General features: G+C 43.5%; 1 protein-coding gene and 2 non-coding genes across 3 annotated transcripts; 1 reads left to right on the forward strand and 2 right to left on the reverse strand.

Moving 5' to 3' along the window:
- Positions 1-374: 374 nt before the first annotated feature.
- On the reverse strand, positions 375-19,169 carry PRSS16 (protease, serine, 16 (thymus)). The gene is made up of 15 exons (XM_006872877.1): positions 19,073-19,169; positions 18,790-18,986; positions 18,209-18,346; positions 11,135-11,249; positions 9,609-9,775; positions 8,555-8,654; positions 8,289-8,418; positions 6,987-7,110; positions 6,671-6,748; positions 6,537-6,584; positions 5,852-6,139; positions 3,253-3,394; positions 784-963; positions 563-708; positions 375-443 (listed from the first exon to the last, which is right to left on the reverse strand). The coding sequence occupies exons 1-15, from the start codon at positions 19,167-19,169 to the stop codon at positions 375-377; spliced, it is 2,019 nt and encodes a 672-aa protein (XP_006872939.1).
- On the forward strand, positions 11,374-11,447 carry TRNAI-AAU. The gene has a single exon. It is a non-coding gene; the product is annotated as a tRNA-Ile (tRNA).
- On the reverse strand, positions 18,529-18,601 carry TRNAV-AAC. The gene has a single exon. It is a non-coding gene; the product is annotated as a tRNA-Val (tRNA).
- Positions 19,170-19,671: the final 502 nt, after the last annotated feature.

A 19,671-nucleotide genomic window follows, 5' to 3' on the forward strand; every position in this document is an offset into this window, starting at 1 on the left:
ACGTGAAGGTATGAGATGGCAGAGACCGGGTCAGTGTCTGAAATTCCGAGAGAGACACTTCAAGGAACACAGCCCAGGAGCTGATTAGCAGGGGAAGGACACCAGCACAAGGAGTCACAGTTCTTTGAATTCTGACATCAAAAATACCAAGTTTATCATGAGACTAATCAACTTATATTTTCATAACTCTTTATAATAGGCACTTTCTAGTTGGGAGTGCAGATGTTTGCAGACGAGAGTCAATTGTATGAAGAACAGACGATGATTCCTAATTCCTAGGAATTTCCTTCTTCAAAACAAGCTGTTGAATGAGTGAATGAAAGAATGTGTCCATGACTGAAGCGGCCATATAGGGAATGGCAAGGGCATGAGCCTCAGGCCCCATCCCTACCCTGGCTTTCATTTGCCAGCCTGAGCCAGGTCTGCAGCTGCTGGAAGATCTCCTATGGGAAGATAGAGAGAATTTTGAAAGTCAGACACTAGCTCTATCTAGCACAAGGCAGAGGCATGTAAATTAACATGCCAATAAAACACAAATTATGCAGAGCTTTCCTTCTCTCACCTGGCGAGCCAGGCGAAGGCTGGGGGAGTCTGAGGGTCTCTCAGGTGCCATGTCCAAGCAGTGGGAGGCATTTGGGATGAGAAGGGCTGACTCAAAGGGTCCCAAGGACTGTGTGACACTCAGCATATGCCAGGGGTCTGCATCCCCTGAAAAGGAGAAGGTGGTGTATTGAATGGGGGATGAGTGGAGGCTTAGAAGTCAGGTTCTGGTGGCATGCTCACCATTAACGAACAGCACTTGGGTGGCCCTCGGGGTCTGGCCACCATAGTAAGAATTTGTCTGGGCCACGGCTTGGGCTACTGATGACGCTGAGAGACCAAACACCTGCTCACACAGACCTAGCTGGGAGGGCAGTGCTGGGAGCTGCGAGAAAGGGCAGTCAGGATCCTCACAGGTGACATCTGTGGAGGGAGATACTTATAAGTTTGTGGGAATATATCAGCACTCCCTCCTCCCCACTGTCATATAAAAATAATTTACAAAGTTCACCCTAGTAATGACTAAGAAAAACACGCCCCTCCTTTCAATGATCTCTTCATCCAATGAGAGCTACAGACACATCCCCAGTCAATGAAAGCTTGTGGTGATTAGGGCTGTGATGGAGTAAGGCCAGGGTTCAGGGAGCATGAGGGGTTTAGGGAAGTCTTGCAATAAATAAGCTCTTAAGAAATTAGTAGGAGTGAGGCAAGCAAAAACAGAAAAGAGAAAAGGCATAATAAATAGAAGAAATAGCATGTGCAAAGATCTGGAGGTGAGAGACTGGACTACACAAAGCACAAATCAGACCACATCTCTTCTGCATGAAAGCTAAAGTTTGTGTGTACTTTCAGGGTAAATCTAATCTCCTTAGCTTCACATATTTCCTCCCTTCACCTTTTATTTAGCATGCTGCAGGATAATGTGCTGGATTGCAGGGTCGGTTTGAACTGCAAGGTTGGCGGTTCAAACTCACCAGCCACTCCTCGGAAACCCTATATACAGGGTGTCTGTGAGTCAGAACCAACTTAACAGCACTTAACAATAACAACTATGTGCTATATGATAGACATTGGGCACACAGTGACAATCAAGACAGCCTCAGGCTCTTGTGGTCCCGTTAGACGATAAAGAACAAATGATGACAGACTGTGGAAAGTGCTAAGGAAAAGAATGAGCAGATGTTGTGGGTGTATGAAATTTAGACTGAGCCATCAGGAAGCTTCCTGAACAGGGGGTATATTATGTTATGAGACTTGAAAATGAGTTAACTGTCTCAAGAGGGCAAGATGAGTCATGCAAACAAAGGGAGCAGAGTCTCTGAGATGTTAGAAAGAATGACTTATTAGAGGGTTAAAATATGTAAATCCTGATAATAATAGTTGTTGTTGTTGTTGTTATGTGCCGTGGAGTCGCTTCCGACTCATAGTGACCCTGTATGGGTTTTGGGAGCAGAAAGCCTCATCTTTCTCCCGCAGAACAGCTGGTAGTTTCAAACTGCTGACTTTGTGGTTCGCAGCCCAATTTGTAACCACTACGCTACCAGAGCATGCATTTACAGAGTACTTAATGTATACTAGCATTATTCTAAGCATGTGAATACAGATTACCTCCTTTAATCCTTAAGCAACCCTATGAGAGAAGCACTGTTACCCACATTTTAAGATGTGGAAACAGAGACAGAAGGTAAATCATGAACCCAAATTTGCTCAGGGCCACAGAGCTAGGAAATGGTAGAGTTAGAATTTGAACCTTTTGCTTTAAACCATCATCCTCACTGCCTCTAGGGGATTTTGAACTTTACTGTAGATAGATTTAGCAAATAAAAATACAGGATGTACAGTTAAAACTGAATTTTAGATTTAAAAAAGAGTAATACATTTAAAATATAAATGTTTCCTGTGCAATATTTGAAATGTACTTCTACTAAAAAGTTACTTATTACTTATCTGAAATTCAGATTTAAATGGGTATCTTGTATTTTTTCTGGCTACCCTACCTTGGAGTCCTGTGTGACACTGCAGGATATGCACAAGACTGCTAACCACAAGGTTGGTTGCTCAACTCCAGCAGCTGCTCCTTGGAAACCCTATGAGTTGGAACTGACTCAACAACACTCAACAACAATCCTACCTTGGGGTCAATGGTGAGCCATGTAAGCATTTTTGAGGCAAGAAGAGACAAGGTCATATTTTAAAAGATCTCTCTAGACACTGTGGGCTGGAGAGGTGAAGTGAAAACCTAGAGATCAGGAAGGAGGCTGAGGCAGGGTACAGGCAGGGCACCTCTACCATAACTGTGGGGATAGGAAGAGGAAGAAGAGGACTAGACAGTTATTTGGCATGCAGAATGGGCAGGATTCAGTAACTGACTGGCTATAGGGGTAATGGAAGGTGCATTTAAAACAATATCGTGGTGTTTAGCCAGGTGAGGTCATCCTTGGGATGGGGACAGAAGAAGACAGATTGAAGGGAAGCTCATGAACGTTGAGGTCTGAACATGCGTGTGAAGAAGCAGGTGAAGGTCAAGCACACATACACATACTAGTAGGGCTGTCTGCCCTCCAGTCCCATACCGGCAGGCTCTCCAAGGCCCAGGATTTGGACTGGTTTGCCTTTGGAAATAATAATGAGCTCAGACCAACTGTGAGGTGGCGCATCTGGGTACAGCACAGGATATATGTTTTGGGAATAGAGGTTGGACCATTCACTCACAGAAGCCGAACTCAGTACATGTCTGGTATAACCACTGTCGATCACCAAAGTTAGACACTTGAGGTTCTGTGTCCCTCAGCTGTGCCACTGTCTCTGCTCGGGAAGTACTTAAACACCTCTGTCCCAGGCTGTGCATGACAATCTGAGGACAATATACAAATATACATAAACATATACACACCCTTGCCCTGCCCCTACCCCCAGGTTAGACCAGAGGCTATAGACTTGGACCTCCACAAGACAAATAGAATAGTCAAAAGTGTGAATTCCTGGGTCCCTATGGGTTAGAGTATTACATGACTGAGATCCTATGACCCAAGAGACCTTGAGTAAGTAATAATGTCTTGGATCTCAATTTCCTCATCTATAGTAAAAATCTAAAAACCCATTGCTGTCCAGTCAACTCTGACTTATCTCAACCCTATGGGACAGAGCAGAACTGTAGTTTCCAAGGTTGTAAATTTTTATATCTTTTCTTCTGAGGAGTGGCTGGTGGGTTGGAACAGTTAGCAACAGAGTGCTTTAACCACTGAGCTGCTTAGGGTGCCTCTTCATCTGTAAATGGTGATAATGGTGCCTATCTTCAAGAACTACTGTGATAAGTCATTGAAATAATATAAGTGAAGCGCTTAGCCTGACACCTGGCTCAAAGAGTGGCAGCTGGATTCCAAGCCTGGGGGTCCAGGTCCTTAAGAGAACTCTGCCTACAGGGCTACATTTTTAATTCATTCTACAAATAATGGAACACTTGCTATGTGAGGTTATCAAGGGTTTCATTTTACTTGGGTCCACAATCAGCACCCACGGAAGTAGCAGTTAAGAAACCAAATGATGCATTGTATTGGGCAAGCATGCTTCAAAAGATCTCTTTGAAATATTCAAAAGCAAAGATGTCACTTTACGGATTAAGAGGCTCTGGACCCAAGCCATGGTATTTCAATTGTCTCCTATGCATGCAAAACCTGAACAACGAACAAGGAAGACCAAAAAAGAACTGATGCCTTTGAATCATAGTGTTGGTAAAGAATATTGAATATACTATGGACTGCCTTAACAACAAACAAATCTGGAAGGAGAACAACCAGAATGCTCTTTAGAAGCAAGGATGGCAAGACTTCATCTTTGGACATGTTATCAGAGGAACCAGTCCCTGAACATCATGCTAGGTAAAGTAGAGGGTTAGCATAAAGAGGAAGACCTTTGATGATGTAAAATAGGATTGACACAGCAGCTGCAATGATCTGCTCAAACAGCAACATTCATGAAGATGGTGCAGGGCTCAGCAGTATTCTCTTCTTTTGATCATCTATGACAGATACTTGAGGTTCTGTGTCCCTCAGAAGGGCCACTGTCTTTGCTAAGGAATCCCTTAAACATCTCTGCCCCAGACAGTGACACAGTGGCTGCAACAATGGGTTCAAATATAACAACTGTTAGGATGGTACAGGTTCTGGTAGTGTTTCATTCTATTATGCATAGGGTCACTATGAATCAGAACCAGCTCAATGGCACCTAACAACAACAGCTATCAGTTCAACACTGCTGCTGGCCCAAGAAAGAACAAATAAACTAGATAACACTAGATAATAATGTTGTTAGGTGCCGGTGCCGTTGAGTCTACTCCAAGCACAATAGAATGAAACACTGCCTGGTCCTGCACCATCCTCGCATTTGTTTGAGCGCATTGTTGCAGCCACTGTATCAGTTCATCTTATTGAAGGTCTTCCTCTTTTTCACTGACCCTCTACTTTATCAAATATGATGTTCTTTTGTCAGGGACTGGTCCCTCCTGATAACATGTCTAAACTACATGAGACAAAGTCATGCCATCTCACTTCTATGGAGCATTCTGGCTGTACTTCCTCCAAGACAGATTTGTTTGTTCTGGCAGTCCACAGTACTTTTAACTTCTTCACCTACACCATAATTCAAATGCATCATTTCTTCTATCTTCCTTCTATATCGTCCAACTTTCACATTGAAAATACCATGGCTTGGGTCAGGAGCACCTTAATCCACAGAGTGACATCCTTAGGTCTTTTGCAGCATACTTATCCAATGCAATACGTTGGTGGGTTTCTTGACTGCTGCTTCCATGAGTATTGATTGTGGATAATAAACTGGTAAAATCATTGTAGATAATAGTCATAGTTAGTAATTAAAATGTGCATACTGTGAGTCGGGCTGCCAGATGAATTCCTTACATATCCCACCTCATTTCACCTTACTGAAGGCACTGTGTCATTCCTATTTCACCGGTGAGTAAACTAGAATCTTGGTGTGGTGCTGTGGGTTGATGTGCCAGACTGCAAAGCCGTTTGAACTGCAAGGTCGGCAGTTCAAGCTCACCAGCTACTCCTCGGAAACCCTATACAGGGTCGTTATGGGTCGACCTAACAACAATTGGTGTGGCTCAGTAGGATAAAGCACCAGACTGCTAACCACAAAGTCGGCGCTTCAAACCTACTACTTTGGAAAACCTATACAGGGTCTCTATGGCACTGAACAACAACAAACAAAATCTCAAAGAAGGCTCTTGCTTGCTCAAGCAGAAAACCTGTTCTGCGGACTCGTCTTGGTTGCGCCGGTGGGTTCTCACCTGCACAGCTCGGCGCAGCCCGCGATAGGGCGCGGTGCGGCTGCGGTTGCCCCCGTCCGCGAGAAGTCCACAGAGCTGCCGCACGCTCAATGGCGCCCCCACCTGCCCGTCGTACTGCACCGTGCCGCCCACTAGAGCCTGCAGCGCTTCCAGCAGCATCGCCTGGTCCTCAGTGCGGCTCAGGGGGCTGCACGCGCCCAGCTCCGCTCGCAGCGCCGCCTGGGCCGCCCCGCCTGCGCGCAGTCGCCGTCCCACCTCCGCGAAAGCAGCGGACGCCGCGGTCCTGCACTGCGGAGAGCAAGAGGTGGTTTCAGCGAAGACCCAGTCCAGGCCGATGACGGCGGAAGTCTGCGAGTCACCTTGCCCTTTCCAGGGCAGGGTCTCCGGAGCTCCGATTTCACCAAGGACTGACCAACCCCGAGGTCAGCACTCTTTCTTGATACCGCCCACACTGAGCTCCACCCTCCCTATAGGATTGGCCCTGATGACCCCCCCCTTTTCTATCTGGACTCCTCCCATTACTTGCCCCGCCCCATTCTACATTAGATCCCGCCTTCTTCCGGGACACGCCCACTTCCCAGGGCTGGCGGAGTCGCTAGACATTGTTTCTCTTGTAGGCTTTGCCTTTCTTCTCTCCCTTCCGGGCTTCTCGCCCGGGTCACCTCGGAAAAACCCCACATCTTACCTCCAGAGACCCACCAATGGCTGTCCTCATTAAACTTCTGGACACCACCTGTGGACAGACCGCGGGAGAAAGTATCTGTGGACCCCAACTACTGGGACCCTTCTCCTCCCGCTTAAGTCGCTTGCCATCCTTACGGCATTATACTCCGAGAAGTCCAGCACGGCGCGCAGCGGGGCAGAAGAGGCAACAGAGGCGAAAATGAGATGGGGAAACTGAGGGAGGAGAAAAACATTAGGTTGGAATCCCGGTTGTGTTCCTGACTCATTGAGTGATCTCAGACAAACCCCTAACTATTTTGGTTGTTTTCATGTGAAGATAGCATACGGAAAGTTTTTCTGGGATGGAAAGGTAGGGTGTTTCTATTATTTGAGATCGGAATCCTCAAATCTGAGCTCCCTGACACCCACCCACCCCCGCCCCATCCCCAACACGCGCTATGAGCCCGGGGACCTTCAGCCGAGCCCAAGCGGCCAGGGAGCCAGCATAGGAGCCTCCAAAGCAGATCCAACGGCTGGAGGAAGAGACGTTGAAAATGCGGGAGAGTGCAAGATGGGCAGAAGCCATGTCAGCCAACCTGGGATCAGAAAGAAGGATCGGTTGATCTTAATCCCTGGGAATCCCGGAAGATCCCCCACTGTACAGGCAGGAAACCGTAGATTCAGTCTGGCCAGAAGCCTGGACTTTTGGGACTCCTATAGAATGATGATTCTCCACCCTGGAGACCCTAACTGCGCTCTGGAATTCTCTGTCCTCCTTCAATGACAGAGATGGGGGCGGGAAGATGACCAAAGAGGACGTCTAGGAGGAGAAAGAGGAAAAGAATGGATAATAGTCTAGATAGGTTAGAAACTGTAGAAGGGAGACAGGAATCGGGAAAAGGTGATAGGTTTGGGGATACGTCCTACTTTTTACCCAGCGTTTCTGAAATGGTTTGCAGTTAATGTCATCCTGCTGCAATTTGTAAACAGTCTAGCTTGTGGAAAAGACTGTGATAGAAAGAAAGAGATAGAGATATAGAAGCAAAGAGCGATGGAGACAAGAATGAGACAGAATCAGAAAGTCAGAAACTGAGACAGACATCAAGCAGAAGAGAGAAAGAGGTAAGTGCTATGAAGAACAATAAAGCAGGATGAGTGGGATAAAGAAATAATGTGTGTGTGTGGAGGGGGGTATTAATATGAGTAGAGTGCTTTGAAGAAGATGAAGGTGGAAGCCTACTCCAGAGGCTAGAGTTCACAGGTTTAAGACAAGAATGTGCCTCTAAATCTGAAGACTATCAAGGATCTCATTGTAGCTGGAGTTCTATGTATTTGAGAGAGTGGAGGACAGGAAGTCACCTGGAGGGATTTGAACTAGGGAGGATCACAAGCTATTTTCCAGTCTAACAGGACCACCCTGGATTCACTGTAGAGAACAGAGTGAAGTGGGCAAGGACAGGAGCAGGGAAACCAGTGAGGAGGCTGAAATCCAGGTAAAAGATGTTGATGGATTGGACCAGTTAGCCACAGTGAGACAGTAGTCTACTTTAGACAATGAGACAGAAATAGACACAATATAATGTAAGAGAACGACACAGATAGGGAGAAAGAAAGACAGACTAAAACACCATGAAAAAGAGAGAAAACATCAGAGGGAAACAGAGACTCAGAAATAGACTTTGATCAGTAGGGGAGAGAGACACAGATGCAGAAATGCCAAGAGATACACATCTCCAGTTCTGGGAGCTCAAAGACTTTTTCTACTCCCACTTACGCATGTCTGCTGGACAAGAACCGGAGCTGGGCCATGTCCAGGCCTGCGGCAGGTATGCTCAGACCATAAAATCTGTGTTCCAGACCTACCACCAGGGCCCCCAATGCTGGGGCCAGCGATGCAGGGTGACCTATGAAGAATGCAGGAGGTAGGGGGAGATGCGAGCTGGTATAAGTCCTTACTCACCAAAGGCCTCACAGCACTGTAATCTGCAATTCCCCTTCCTAGCCCCCCCAGCTTCCCCAGCCATAGCTTTTCCCTTTTACCTCTCATCACTGAGCCAGGTCCAAGGCTGCCCTCACCCCCTAGATGCAGGAATATAGGTCCATTCTGGCCAGTCCAATATTGATCATTCACCCAGTACCGCTAACAGGTGGAATGGGGAAAAAGAAATGCCATTGTGAGAACCCTGACCTATTTTTCCCAATCCCCCAGCCTAACAAAGCTTTCTTTGCATACTTAGAACTTGTTTACTTGTGTTCATTTCCTTTCTGTTTATCTCATCTAGAAATTGCCTTCTTCTTTTAACTCTGATATCCCCAGGGTGAAGGAGAGTGGCTGGCACTTGCTATTATCGAAATAGTAAATATGGATAGATTCGGGAATAAGTCCTAGGTGGGGTGACCTCTGGAGACTGTATAGAGTACGCACTGAAAGACAGGAAATTTGTTCATTCATTCCGTAGTTGTTTTCACATGCCTGTTGTGTGTCAGTCCCTATATTAGGAACTGGAAGAAGCAACCAGAATCAAAGCTGTGACAATTGCTTTCTTTGAGATCACAGTCTAGAAAAGGAAGCAGGCAATAAAAACTAAGCAATAAATATAGTAAAACACTTTCTGGTAATGAGTATCAGGAAGAAATAGTGCAGTGGAAAATGTGTATAGGGGTTATATGGCATGGCCAGGGAAGACCCTGTGCACAGGGGATCTTTCAGCTGAAACCTGAAGTCAAAGTCAGAAGGTAATGAGAAGTGAAACACCAGATGGAGGGGACATCAAGGATAAGGTCCTGAGGCAGGAAGCAGTTGGCATGGCCTAGGAAAAGGAAGGACTTGCACACGTGGGCAGAGTATTCTTTGGGGTGGTGGTGAGCATATGGGCAGGGATGAATTCAGAGAGTCTGTGGTAAAAAGAGAAGGGAAGAGTGAGGGAAAGAAAGTGGCAACTGAAGGAGAAAGTGGAGATACTGAAAGATAGAGAGTGATGGATACTGAGCGACCAAGAGAGAGAAGACTGAATAACCAAGTGAAGAGGAGACTGAGGACCCATCAGTGAGAGGGCAGAGGAGGCGATGGATTCTCCCCTGCTCCTGGCCTCACCTGAAGGAAGACTCTTCTGTCAGATGCATTAAAGGGGTCCAGTGGTTGCTCCAGCCAGCCCTCTTTTGGGAGAGACACATCACCAGGGCCCAACTTCAGCCCTAGACTTTGTTCAGAGCTCTCCATAAGCTGCTGAGTGTGTTCACCCAGGCGCCTAAGAAGGGAGACTGGGACACAGAGAGAAGGAAGTCAGGCCAGGCCCTATTAGCTCACCCTGCCTGCCTCTTCCTCCTACCTGAACTGGAGGGCCCAGAGAAGAAAACCAGGAGCAGAAAACACAGCCACATGGCAGGTCCCATGGCCATCCTGTTCAGTCCTCTGTGTAAGGACTTTAAGTGCTCTGTTCTTCCCTGTCCACTAGGAACCTTTATCATGTCCTCAGAGGCTAGGCTCTAAATACATCATCTTTCATCGGGAGTTCAGGTTTCTTTTCAGACACCTCTAGGGCAGGTCAAGCGTCAGTGGGTACTGATAAAGCGGGACAGGGAAGCCTGAGTCTATGTAGAAGCCTGCTGATGTAGCACTGGAATATCCAGTTTCCTCTCTCTGCCCTTCTTGTCCTCTTTCTCAGGCTGCCTTCACTCTGTCCCTCAGTATCCTTTCACTGTCTTTCAGTCTTCCTCTTTTTACCTTGCTGTTGTTGTTAAGTACTGTTGATTCAGTTCTGATTCATAGCGGCCCTGTATAGGATTTCCAAAGAGTGGCTGGTGGGTTTGAACTGACGTCGTTAAGTGCTGTTGAGTCCATTGCAACCCATAGTGACCCTGTACAGGGTTTCCAAGGAGCTGCAGTTCAAAAGGTGCGTTAACCCACAGTGCACACCAGGACTCCAGCAGCCCAATACTTATCCCTATTTCTTCTGCCCATTTTTATCGATGATAAAAATGACAAACAATAGCAAGTGTTGGGAATGTATAATGGAAAACTCTAGAAATCATTATTTTTAACAATCCTACTGAGCTATAAAATTCACATATAAATTCCACAATAAGATTCACATATTCTTAATTTTGTGGTTCAGTGATTGTTAGTAAATTTACAGATTTGTCCAACTATCACCACAATTCCTTCATGCTCATTTTCAGTCAAGTCCCATTCTCACCCCAAGTCCCCAACAGCCACTAATCTTTGTCTCTATGTCTTTTTTGGACATTTCATATAAATGAAAGCTTTTAATACATGCTTTTAATATCTGGTTTCTTTAACTTAGCATAATGTTTAAAGCAGTTAATGACAATAAAATCACTAAATGAACCAACAGAGATCCACACCGCAGGGCGTTTTCGCCACAGTGAAGGGCCATCGTACTTAGTATTTATGAGTAGGCTGGGCAGATCCAATGAGTGGGAAGGGGTGTCTTCTTTCCCATCTGGAGGGAAATCCTCACGTGCTAAGCAGCGACCAAATTGACAAGATATTTCCTGGGGGACTCTGGATACTTCTCAAAGGCTTCCTGGAATAGGATGGAGTCCTCTCTAGTGAAGGTTTCTCTTGAGAAGAAATACACAAGCTCTAGAAAGTTTTACTTTCCAACTGAGGAACGAAGTCCATTTCTGCTAGAGTTAGAGTTTTTCTCTTTGTTTCTATGCCCCCCTCCCCGCCCGGAGTGAGGAAAAGGGAAGTATAAAACATAAAAATAAGCTGGGAAAAAAAAAGTGTTATTTAATTATAGTTAAAATTATATAAATGAAATTTTCTTGGGGGAATGAAGGAAGGCGTCAACATACTTACTACTTTCTCAAAATAAAAATGGTTGCTAACAGGTGGCCGGTTAGCTCAGTTGGTTAGAGCGTGGTGCTAATAACGCCAAGGTCGCGGGTTCGATCCCCGTACGGGCCAACACGTATCTTTTAACAACAAAGGATTTATAATCTTGTAGTCACTTTACATCTTGCTGCACTTTGGAAAATGGCGTCTCTGGCATACAACCTGGATAAAATATCAGTTTTATTTCTTTAATCCTCAATAGTGACACCAGGAGTCCTGGTGTGGCGCTGTGGGTTAGTACGCTAGACTGCAAAGCCGTTTGAACTGCAAGGTCGGCGGTTCAAGCTCACCAGCTTCTCTTCGGAAATCCTATACAGGGTCGCTATGGGTTGGAATCGACTGGACAGCATTTAACAACAACAAGTGACATATATTCTATTTGTTCCTCTTCTAACAGGGGCGGAGAGAAAAACATTAATGATATTTTTGAATAAATGACGTAAAACTATGAGACATTTCAATGAAGAAGAATGGTTGTAGAGATGGGGCGGGGGGGTCTGATGCCCACTACTCATCTAAGCATCTCGTTCTCCCTGTCCATTTTTTCATGGTCCATCACATGGCGTCGGGTGTGACATGAAGCATTTTCTCTGCTTGGTATCTCCTGACCCCTTGCACTGTCCTTTCGTCCTGTTGAAATTGGTATTTCTAATAGTTAAAATACAGACAAAATACGTATTTTCCTAAAAACAATCAACTGGCTTCCACTATCATTTCTGTCCATGAAGACAGATTTTCCCCTCCCTGGGTTCCCAGGACCTAGAATGGTGCCAAAGTCAGAGCACACATTTAACAATATTTGTGGCATGAATGTTTGAAACCTTTCAATGTTCTCATATCATGTTATTCCTATGAACACTCAAATATACTATTTGTCTCCCCCTAGCTTAGAAAGGTTTTTCTTGACCAACATTTCCCTTTAGCTACTACCCTACTATTTCTCAGATTACTTTATAAAATATAGCCTCTAAGGAATTATCAAGACTCTTGGTGTGGTGCTGTAGGATAAGCAGTGGACTGTGAACCATAACGTTGACAGTTCAAATCCACCAGCTGCTCCTTGGAAACCCTATACAGGGCCACTATGAGTTGGAACTGCCTCTAGGGCACTTAACAATAGCACAAAGATTTGCCAAGATTTAACCATCCCTACATTTTGGGATTTTGGCATTACCACTTCATGGAAACTTCTGGTCAGGTTCACCAATGACCTCATCATTCTTTCAAGACCTTATCTTTGTTGACTTCTGTTATGGATTGAACTGTGGCCCTCCAAAATATGTGTTGGGATCTAAACCCCTATACCTGTGGACCGCCACTCATTTGTCAGATTGTTGTACTGTGGTGGCATGTGTGTTGCTGTGAGTCTGGAAGCTATACTACTGGTATTTTAAGTACCAGTAGTGTACACACGTGGTGGACAGTTTTCAGCTGAGCTTCAAGGCTAAGACAGACTCAAAAGAAGGAGAGGAAGGATCAGTAGTTGGAAAACATGGCCTTGGTGATCAAAATGATGCTGGAGACTGCATGATATAGTTTTGCAAGACCAATGACTTCTTCATTGCAAATACCTTTTTAAACAACATAAAAGAAGACTATACACATGGTCCACATCAGATGTCATGCACAGAAATTAGATAGACTACATCTGTGGGAAGAGATGGTGGAAAAGCTCCATTTCATCAGCCAAAACAACACAAGGGGCAGACTGTAGAACAAGCCATCAATTGTTCATATGCAAATTCAAATTGAAGCTGAAGAAAATTAAAACAAGTCCATGAGAGCCAAACTATGGCTTTAAACATATCCCATCTGAATTTAGAAATCATCTCAAGAACAGATTTGATGCATTAAACACTAATGACCAAAGACCAGAAGAGTTGTGGGATGACATCAAGAACATCATACATGAAGGAAGCAAAAGTCATTAAGAAGACAAGAAAGAAGGAAAAGACCAAAATGGATGTCAGGAGAGACTCTGAAACCTATTCTCCAGTGTAGAGATGCTAACGCTAATGGAAAAAATGAAGAAGTTAAAAGAGCTGAACAGAGAATTTCAAAGGTCAGCCTGAGAATCAAATATTATAATAGAATGTGCAAAAACCTAGAGTTAGCAAGCCAAAGGGAAGAACAGACTAAGCATTCCTCAAGCTGAAAGAATAGAAGAAAAAAATTCAAGCCTTGATTTGAAATATTGAAGAATTCTATGGGCAAAATATTGAATGATGCAGAAAGCATCAAAAGAAGATGGAAGGAACACAGAGTCACTGTACCTAAAAGAAGTGGTCCATATTCAACCATTTCAAGAGATAGCATATGATTAAGAGCCAATGGTACTGAAGGAAGAAATACAACATGCACTAAAGCATTGTCAAAGAACAAGGCTCCAGAAAGTACTAGAATACAAATTGAAATCTTTCAAACAAACCGAGGAAGCACCAGAGGCACTCACTCATCTATGCCAAGAAATTTGGAAGACAACTACCTGGCCATCTGATTGGAAGAGGTCCATATTTGTGCCCATTTGAAAGAGAAGTGACCCAACAGAATGTGGTCATTGTCGGACAATATCATTAATATTACATGCAAGTAAATTCTTGCTGAACATCTGCAACAGTATGTTGACAGGGAACTGCCAGAGTTCAAGCTGGATTTAGATGAGGATGTGGAACTAGTGATATCATTGCTGACATCAGATGAATCTTGGCTGAAAGCAGAGAATACCAGAAAGATGTTTACCTGTTTTTTATTGACTATACAAAGGTTTTTGACTATGTGGATAATGACAAGTTGTGGACAACATTATGGAAAATTAGTATTCCAGAACAATTAATTGTGCTTATGAGGAACCTATTGATAGACCAAAACACAATAATTTGAACAGAACAGGGAACATTGCATAGTTTAAAATTAGGAAAGGTGAGAACCAGGTTTGCATTCTTTCACCATTCCTAATTTATTCAATCTTTACACTGAGTAAATAATCCGAGAAACATAATTATATGAATAAAAACATGACTTCAGGATTGAAGAGGAACATGGTTTAGAGGAAAGATTGGATGAAGACTCAGCAACCTGCGATATACAGATGATACAACCTTGCTTACTGAAAGCAAAAAGGACTTAAAATACTTAGTGATGAAGATCAAAGAGCACACCCTTCAGTATGGGTTACACCTCAATGTAAAGAAAACAACAATCCTCACAAAAGAACCAATAGATAACATTATGATAAATAGAGAAAAGACTGATGTTGTCAAGACTTAAGTTTGCTTGGGTCTACTATCAACACTCATGGAAGCAGCGGTCAAGAAGTCAAATGACATATTGCATTAGGCGAATCTGTTGAACAAAACCTCTTTAAGGTGTTCAAGAGCAGTTTAAGGACAAAGGAGCACCTGACCCCAAGCCATGACATTTTCAATATCTTCATATGCACCTGAAAGCTGGACACTAAATAAAGAAGACCATAGAAGAATTGTTGCATTGGAGTTATGGTGTTGGAGAAGCATATTTAAAATGTTGTGGACTCCTAGAAGAACAAAAAATCTGTGTTAGAAGAAGTAAAGCTACTTAGAAGCCAGAATGGCAAGACTTTGTCCCTCATACTTCGGATATATTATCAGGAGGGACCAGTCCCTGGAGAAGGACATCATGCTTGATAAAGTGAAAAAGAGGAAGATCCCTAGCAAGATGAATTGGCACAGTGACTGCATCAATGGGCTCAAGCTTAACAATGATTATGAGGGTGGCGCAGGCTCAGGCAGTGTTTCATTCTGTTGTGCATAAGATCATGATGAGTTGCAACTGACTGGAAAGGAACAACAACAATATACCTATGCTGTAATCTCATTTGGGAATAAGGTTTTCTTTGTTATATTGCTCAGGCCATATCAGTGTGTTGCTATTGTTGTTAAGTGCCATTGAGTTGAGTCTGACTCATAGCGACCCTGTACACAGTTTCCAAGGAGCAGCTGGTGGGTTTGAACGGCTTACCTTGTGGTTCTCAGTTCAGTATGTATCCTATAGTGCCACATCAGGAGTTCATATCAGTGTAGGGTAAGTCTTAAATGCAACAGATTAGGCACTATGACAAAGGAATACAAACTGGGAAAGACAGAAGCACATGTAAGGAGCACCAAGAAATTGAGGAACTCTCCAGCTGTAGAAACTGTTCCTTAAAAAAACTAGTTGTGGCATTTCTGTTACAGCAGTGCTAAGAAACTAAGACAACATCTCAGTGTCATTAAACACATTCACTTTAATTTTCTTTTCATTTGACTTCCAAGGTACTGCTGTCCTGACTGCCTTTCTACCTCACTGGTTCATCCTTCATATTTTTTGCTTGTTTCTCTTCCGCTCATCCACTTTTCCTGTAATAGCTTATCTCTTGAATGGTCCTTGAACTTCTTTTCTATATGCAGTCACTACTTGGTAATCTTACCCATGCTCATCTAGATCCCTACATCATCTCATAGCAACCCTATAGGACAGAACTACCCTACTGAGTTTCTAAAGCTGTAATCTTTATAGAGATAGTCTTTCACAGCTTTCTCCCGTAGAATGTCTGGTGGGTTTGAAATTCTGACTTTTCAGTCTGCAACCCAGCTAACAGTAATGGTTTATATACATACAACTTGCAAATTTTTATCTACAATTGCCTTAGTTATCTAGTGCTGCTATAACAGAAATACCACAAGTGGATCAACTTTTAACAAACAGAAATTTATTCTCTCACAATTTAAAAGATTAGAAGTCCAAATCTGAGGGAAGACTTTCTGTCTCTGTCAACTCTGGGAGAAACTCCTTGTCTTCTTTCAACATCAGTAGGCCTGGAGTCCCTTGGAGATTTTCATGCATCTTGCCATCAATCTTGCTCTAGGTCTAGGAGGTTCTCTGCACAGGGAGCCACGGTCCAAAGGACTCAATTCACTTCTGGCTTTTCTTTCTTGATGGCACTGAAGTTCCTCTCTCTCTCTGCTTGTTTTCCCCTCCTTTTATCTCTTGTAAGATAAAAGGTGTTGTAGGCAACACCCCAGGGAAATTCCCGTCACATGGGACTGGGACTGGGACTGGGACCTGAGCAAGGGTGTTGCACCCCACCTAAATTCTGCCTCATTAACACAATAGATATACCTTAATCCTACCTCATTAACAAATAGAGATCAGGATTTGTAGTAGATCACAAATGGAGGATAATTATGAGGGTAAGTAAAAAACAAACTATTCCTACCAGAGTTCAAGTTTATACATGCACCTGTAAATTCCAAGCAAAATGTATTTAAGCATGTCTCCGTGGTTAGTAAATGGCTGTAGTCAAGAGTTAAATTCTTTCAGTAATACATTTGTCTTGGTTTTTAGGGTGCCTTCAAAAAAAAAAAAGGTCCAATGTCCAGTCAGAGAAGTCAGCTCAGAAAGTTATGGCAACTGTTTTTTGGAATTCCAAAAGGGTAATCTTTCTTGAAGGACACAGAACAATCACAGAGCTTATTAGGAAGTTTTTAAGAAATTGAAAACTGCATTGGAAGAGAAAGGCCAGAAAAGTTGAGCTGAGGAATTTTTTCCCCCATATGACAATGCACCTACTCATTCTTTGAGGGTAGCAAGGGCTGTCCTACAAGGATTGTCCTGGTAAACCTTACTCCATCTACCCTACAGCCCTGATCTTTCCCCTCCATACTCCCCCCGTCCCCCAATACTCAAAGAACATTTAAAAGTAGCATGAATTAGGTTGGTCAAGAATGCCAAAACTGCTGTTTTGATGTGGTGTAAATAGAAGAGTACAGAATTCTTCTGGGAAGGGTGAGAGAGATGGAAACTCTGCCTTTAGAAGTGTCTAGACAAAGATGGATCTTGTATCAAGAAATGGTATTTTCACGTTTTTATTTTTTTGTTGTTTAATACGGGTTTCTATGATTTTGTAGCAATACTTTTTTACTTACTCTCATGGACCAGATCACATCTTGGGGGATGATTACATCATTATAAAACTGTCAAACTACATCATATGTAACTGCCAAACCACTGTGAATCATGGCCAAGTCAAATTGACACATATTTTGAGGGGATATATTTCATTCCACAAAGCAGAGTAGACCACTCTGTTAAACTTCAGACTTGTATATACAACTGATTCCTTGGCATTGCCAGTGGATGTTGTATACTAGTCATCTAAAAGTTAGCATGTGTAAAACTGAATTCTCCATTTTCTCTAATAATTCTGCTACACCCAGTCTTCACCATTTCAGCCGACGCCAACTCACTTCTTCCAGTTTTTCAGATAAAAAATATAAAGTCCGCCTTGACTTCACACTTTCACACCTCACATCCAATATGTCAGGAATTTCTCTTGCTCTGTCTTCAAATCAGAGTCTTCAGTCAGACTCTGACTGCTTCTCAATACCTTGATTGCCACCATCAAATTCATTTCTTATATGTAGTATGAGGAAAGGGATTTAATACAGTATCTTGCTTCTAGTCTTTTCTCTGTAAACAAAATTATTCTCCACAGAGCAAGCAGAGTCAACCTTTTAAAAAGCTTAAGTCACATGGCGTTACTTCACTGCTTACAACCCTCATTTCATCAGCGTAAAGATGACCTTTAAAAATGACTTAACAAGCCTCCACTTGATTTATCTGCTCCTGGTGTGAGGCTGTTGGATAATGCATCAGACCGCAAGGTTGGTTTGAACCGCTTCTTGATACCCGCAAGGCTGGCGATTCAAATTCGCCAGCCGCTCCTCAGAAAGCCTATACAGGTCGCTCTGAGTCAGAATCGACTCGACGGCACTTAACAACTCGTCTCTCCCCCTTGCTCACGCTGCTGCAGTTACAATTGGTTTCTTGATCTTCCTGGTACACACCAGCCGTACGCTAGTGGCAGGACCCTTCACTTTAAATTCAATGCCTGAAACTTCTGGGGATAGCTCCTCCTCGAAAGCATGGTCGCTGTAGAGGGTACGGAATCTTGCCTAACCCAATGAGCAATGGGGGGCCTGACATTGGCTGGGGGCGGAACGGGCAAAGAAGCGAAAGGTCTCCTAAATTACATTTTGTTATTTGAAGTCTAAACCAAGAGCTTGGTTGAAACGTAAGCATATTGAAATGAATTTCTGGAACAAAATTCAGAATTTAGTAAAATAACTCGCCCGCGTGTTTCCGCCCGGTCTCGAACCAGGGACCTTTCGCGTGTTAGGCGAATGTGATAACCACTACACTACGGAAACCTGCCTGGTGCAGAATGCTTCTTTTTTGGAATCAGTCAATCATAAATCTTTCCTTTTCAGGATATTTTCATGGTTGAGATAAGGTTGTTGTTCTCCCTTAAACTTTCCAATTCTTAGAAACAACAGTATCAAAACTCAATGTATCATAGCAAAGCAAATGGTATTCCTCCAGCTCCCAATTCTTTCACAAGCACCAGGTAGGGAAATCTTGGACTAATTCCAAGACATTTGTTGACTTGTTCAGGTGAACCTGCTGAGCTCAGGAGACATTCCGCACTTTGTGCCCTGGCACTGGAGAGGGAGACAATGGGGCAGGTAGTGTGGCTGTCCCCCTGTGCCCAGTTGTCTGTTAAGCGAGCATCCTGGGGGTAGAGGAAGTGGAAATCTGTGGAGAATGAATATATTAGACGTCACATGAAGCTCTATTCTATTCTGTGTCACTCATAGTTTCCATTACCAGCAGGTTTTTACCTTTCTTTCCCACTTCACATTGTTTGGGATCACCTTTCTCTTCAGCAGCTATCAAGTGTAACAACTTCTTCACATCACATTCAGCATTTCGGAACATGCAAGCTGAGCCATGTTAGAGACAGAGCTGAATCAGCACCCCATACATACATAGAAAGCCACAGATTCCTTGACCTAAAAGTGACCAGAAAGTCTTGAGGATATTGAAAATACCATTTAAACAGACTGGACTCAATTCAGGGGTGAGTGGGAGCAAGTTAGCGTAGAAACTTGGAATGGCCCACCATCCTTCTGAAACAGATTGGTTACATAACAATTCAGTATGAATAATTCATTTCTGATGTTCCAGACAAGATAAAACAAAACATATCAAAATGTAATTCCAACCATATTTTGCTGGATTTAAAATCCAATAGTTTACGGACCTTCAATCATGGAGGAACTCACTCTGAGAGAAGATTGCTTGGCTCCACAGAAAATTGCCCCAGAGGGAAAGATTTCAATTTTTGACTAGCTGCAATTCCAACACAATGAAATATTCTGTGTCAGCCTCATCTTTCCAAGACAGCTGAAGGACTTCCTCCAACATGTATTGTAGTCAA

The sequence above is a fragment of the Chrysochloris asiatica genome, unplaced genomic scaffold (assembly GCF_000296735.1).
Source record: "Chrysochloris asiatica unplaced genomic scaffold, ChrAsi1.0 scaffold00213, whole genome shotgun sequence".
In the NCBI taxonomy this organism is placed as follows: domain Eukaryota; kingdom Metazoa; phylum Chordata; class Mammalia; order Afrosoricida; family Chrysochloridae; genus Chrysochloris; species Chrysochloris asiatica.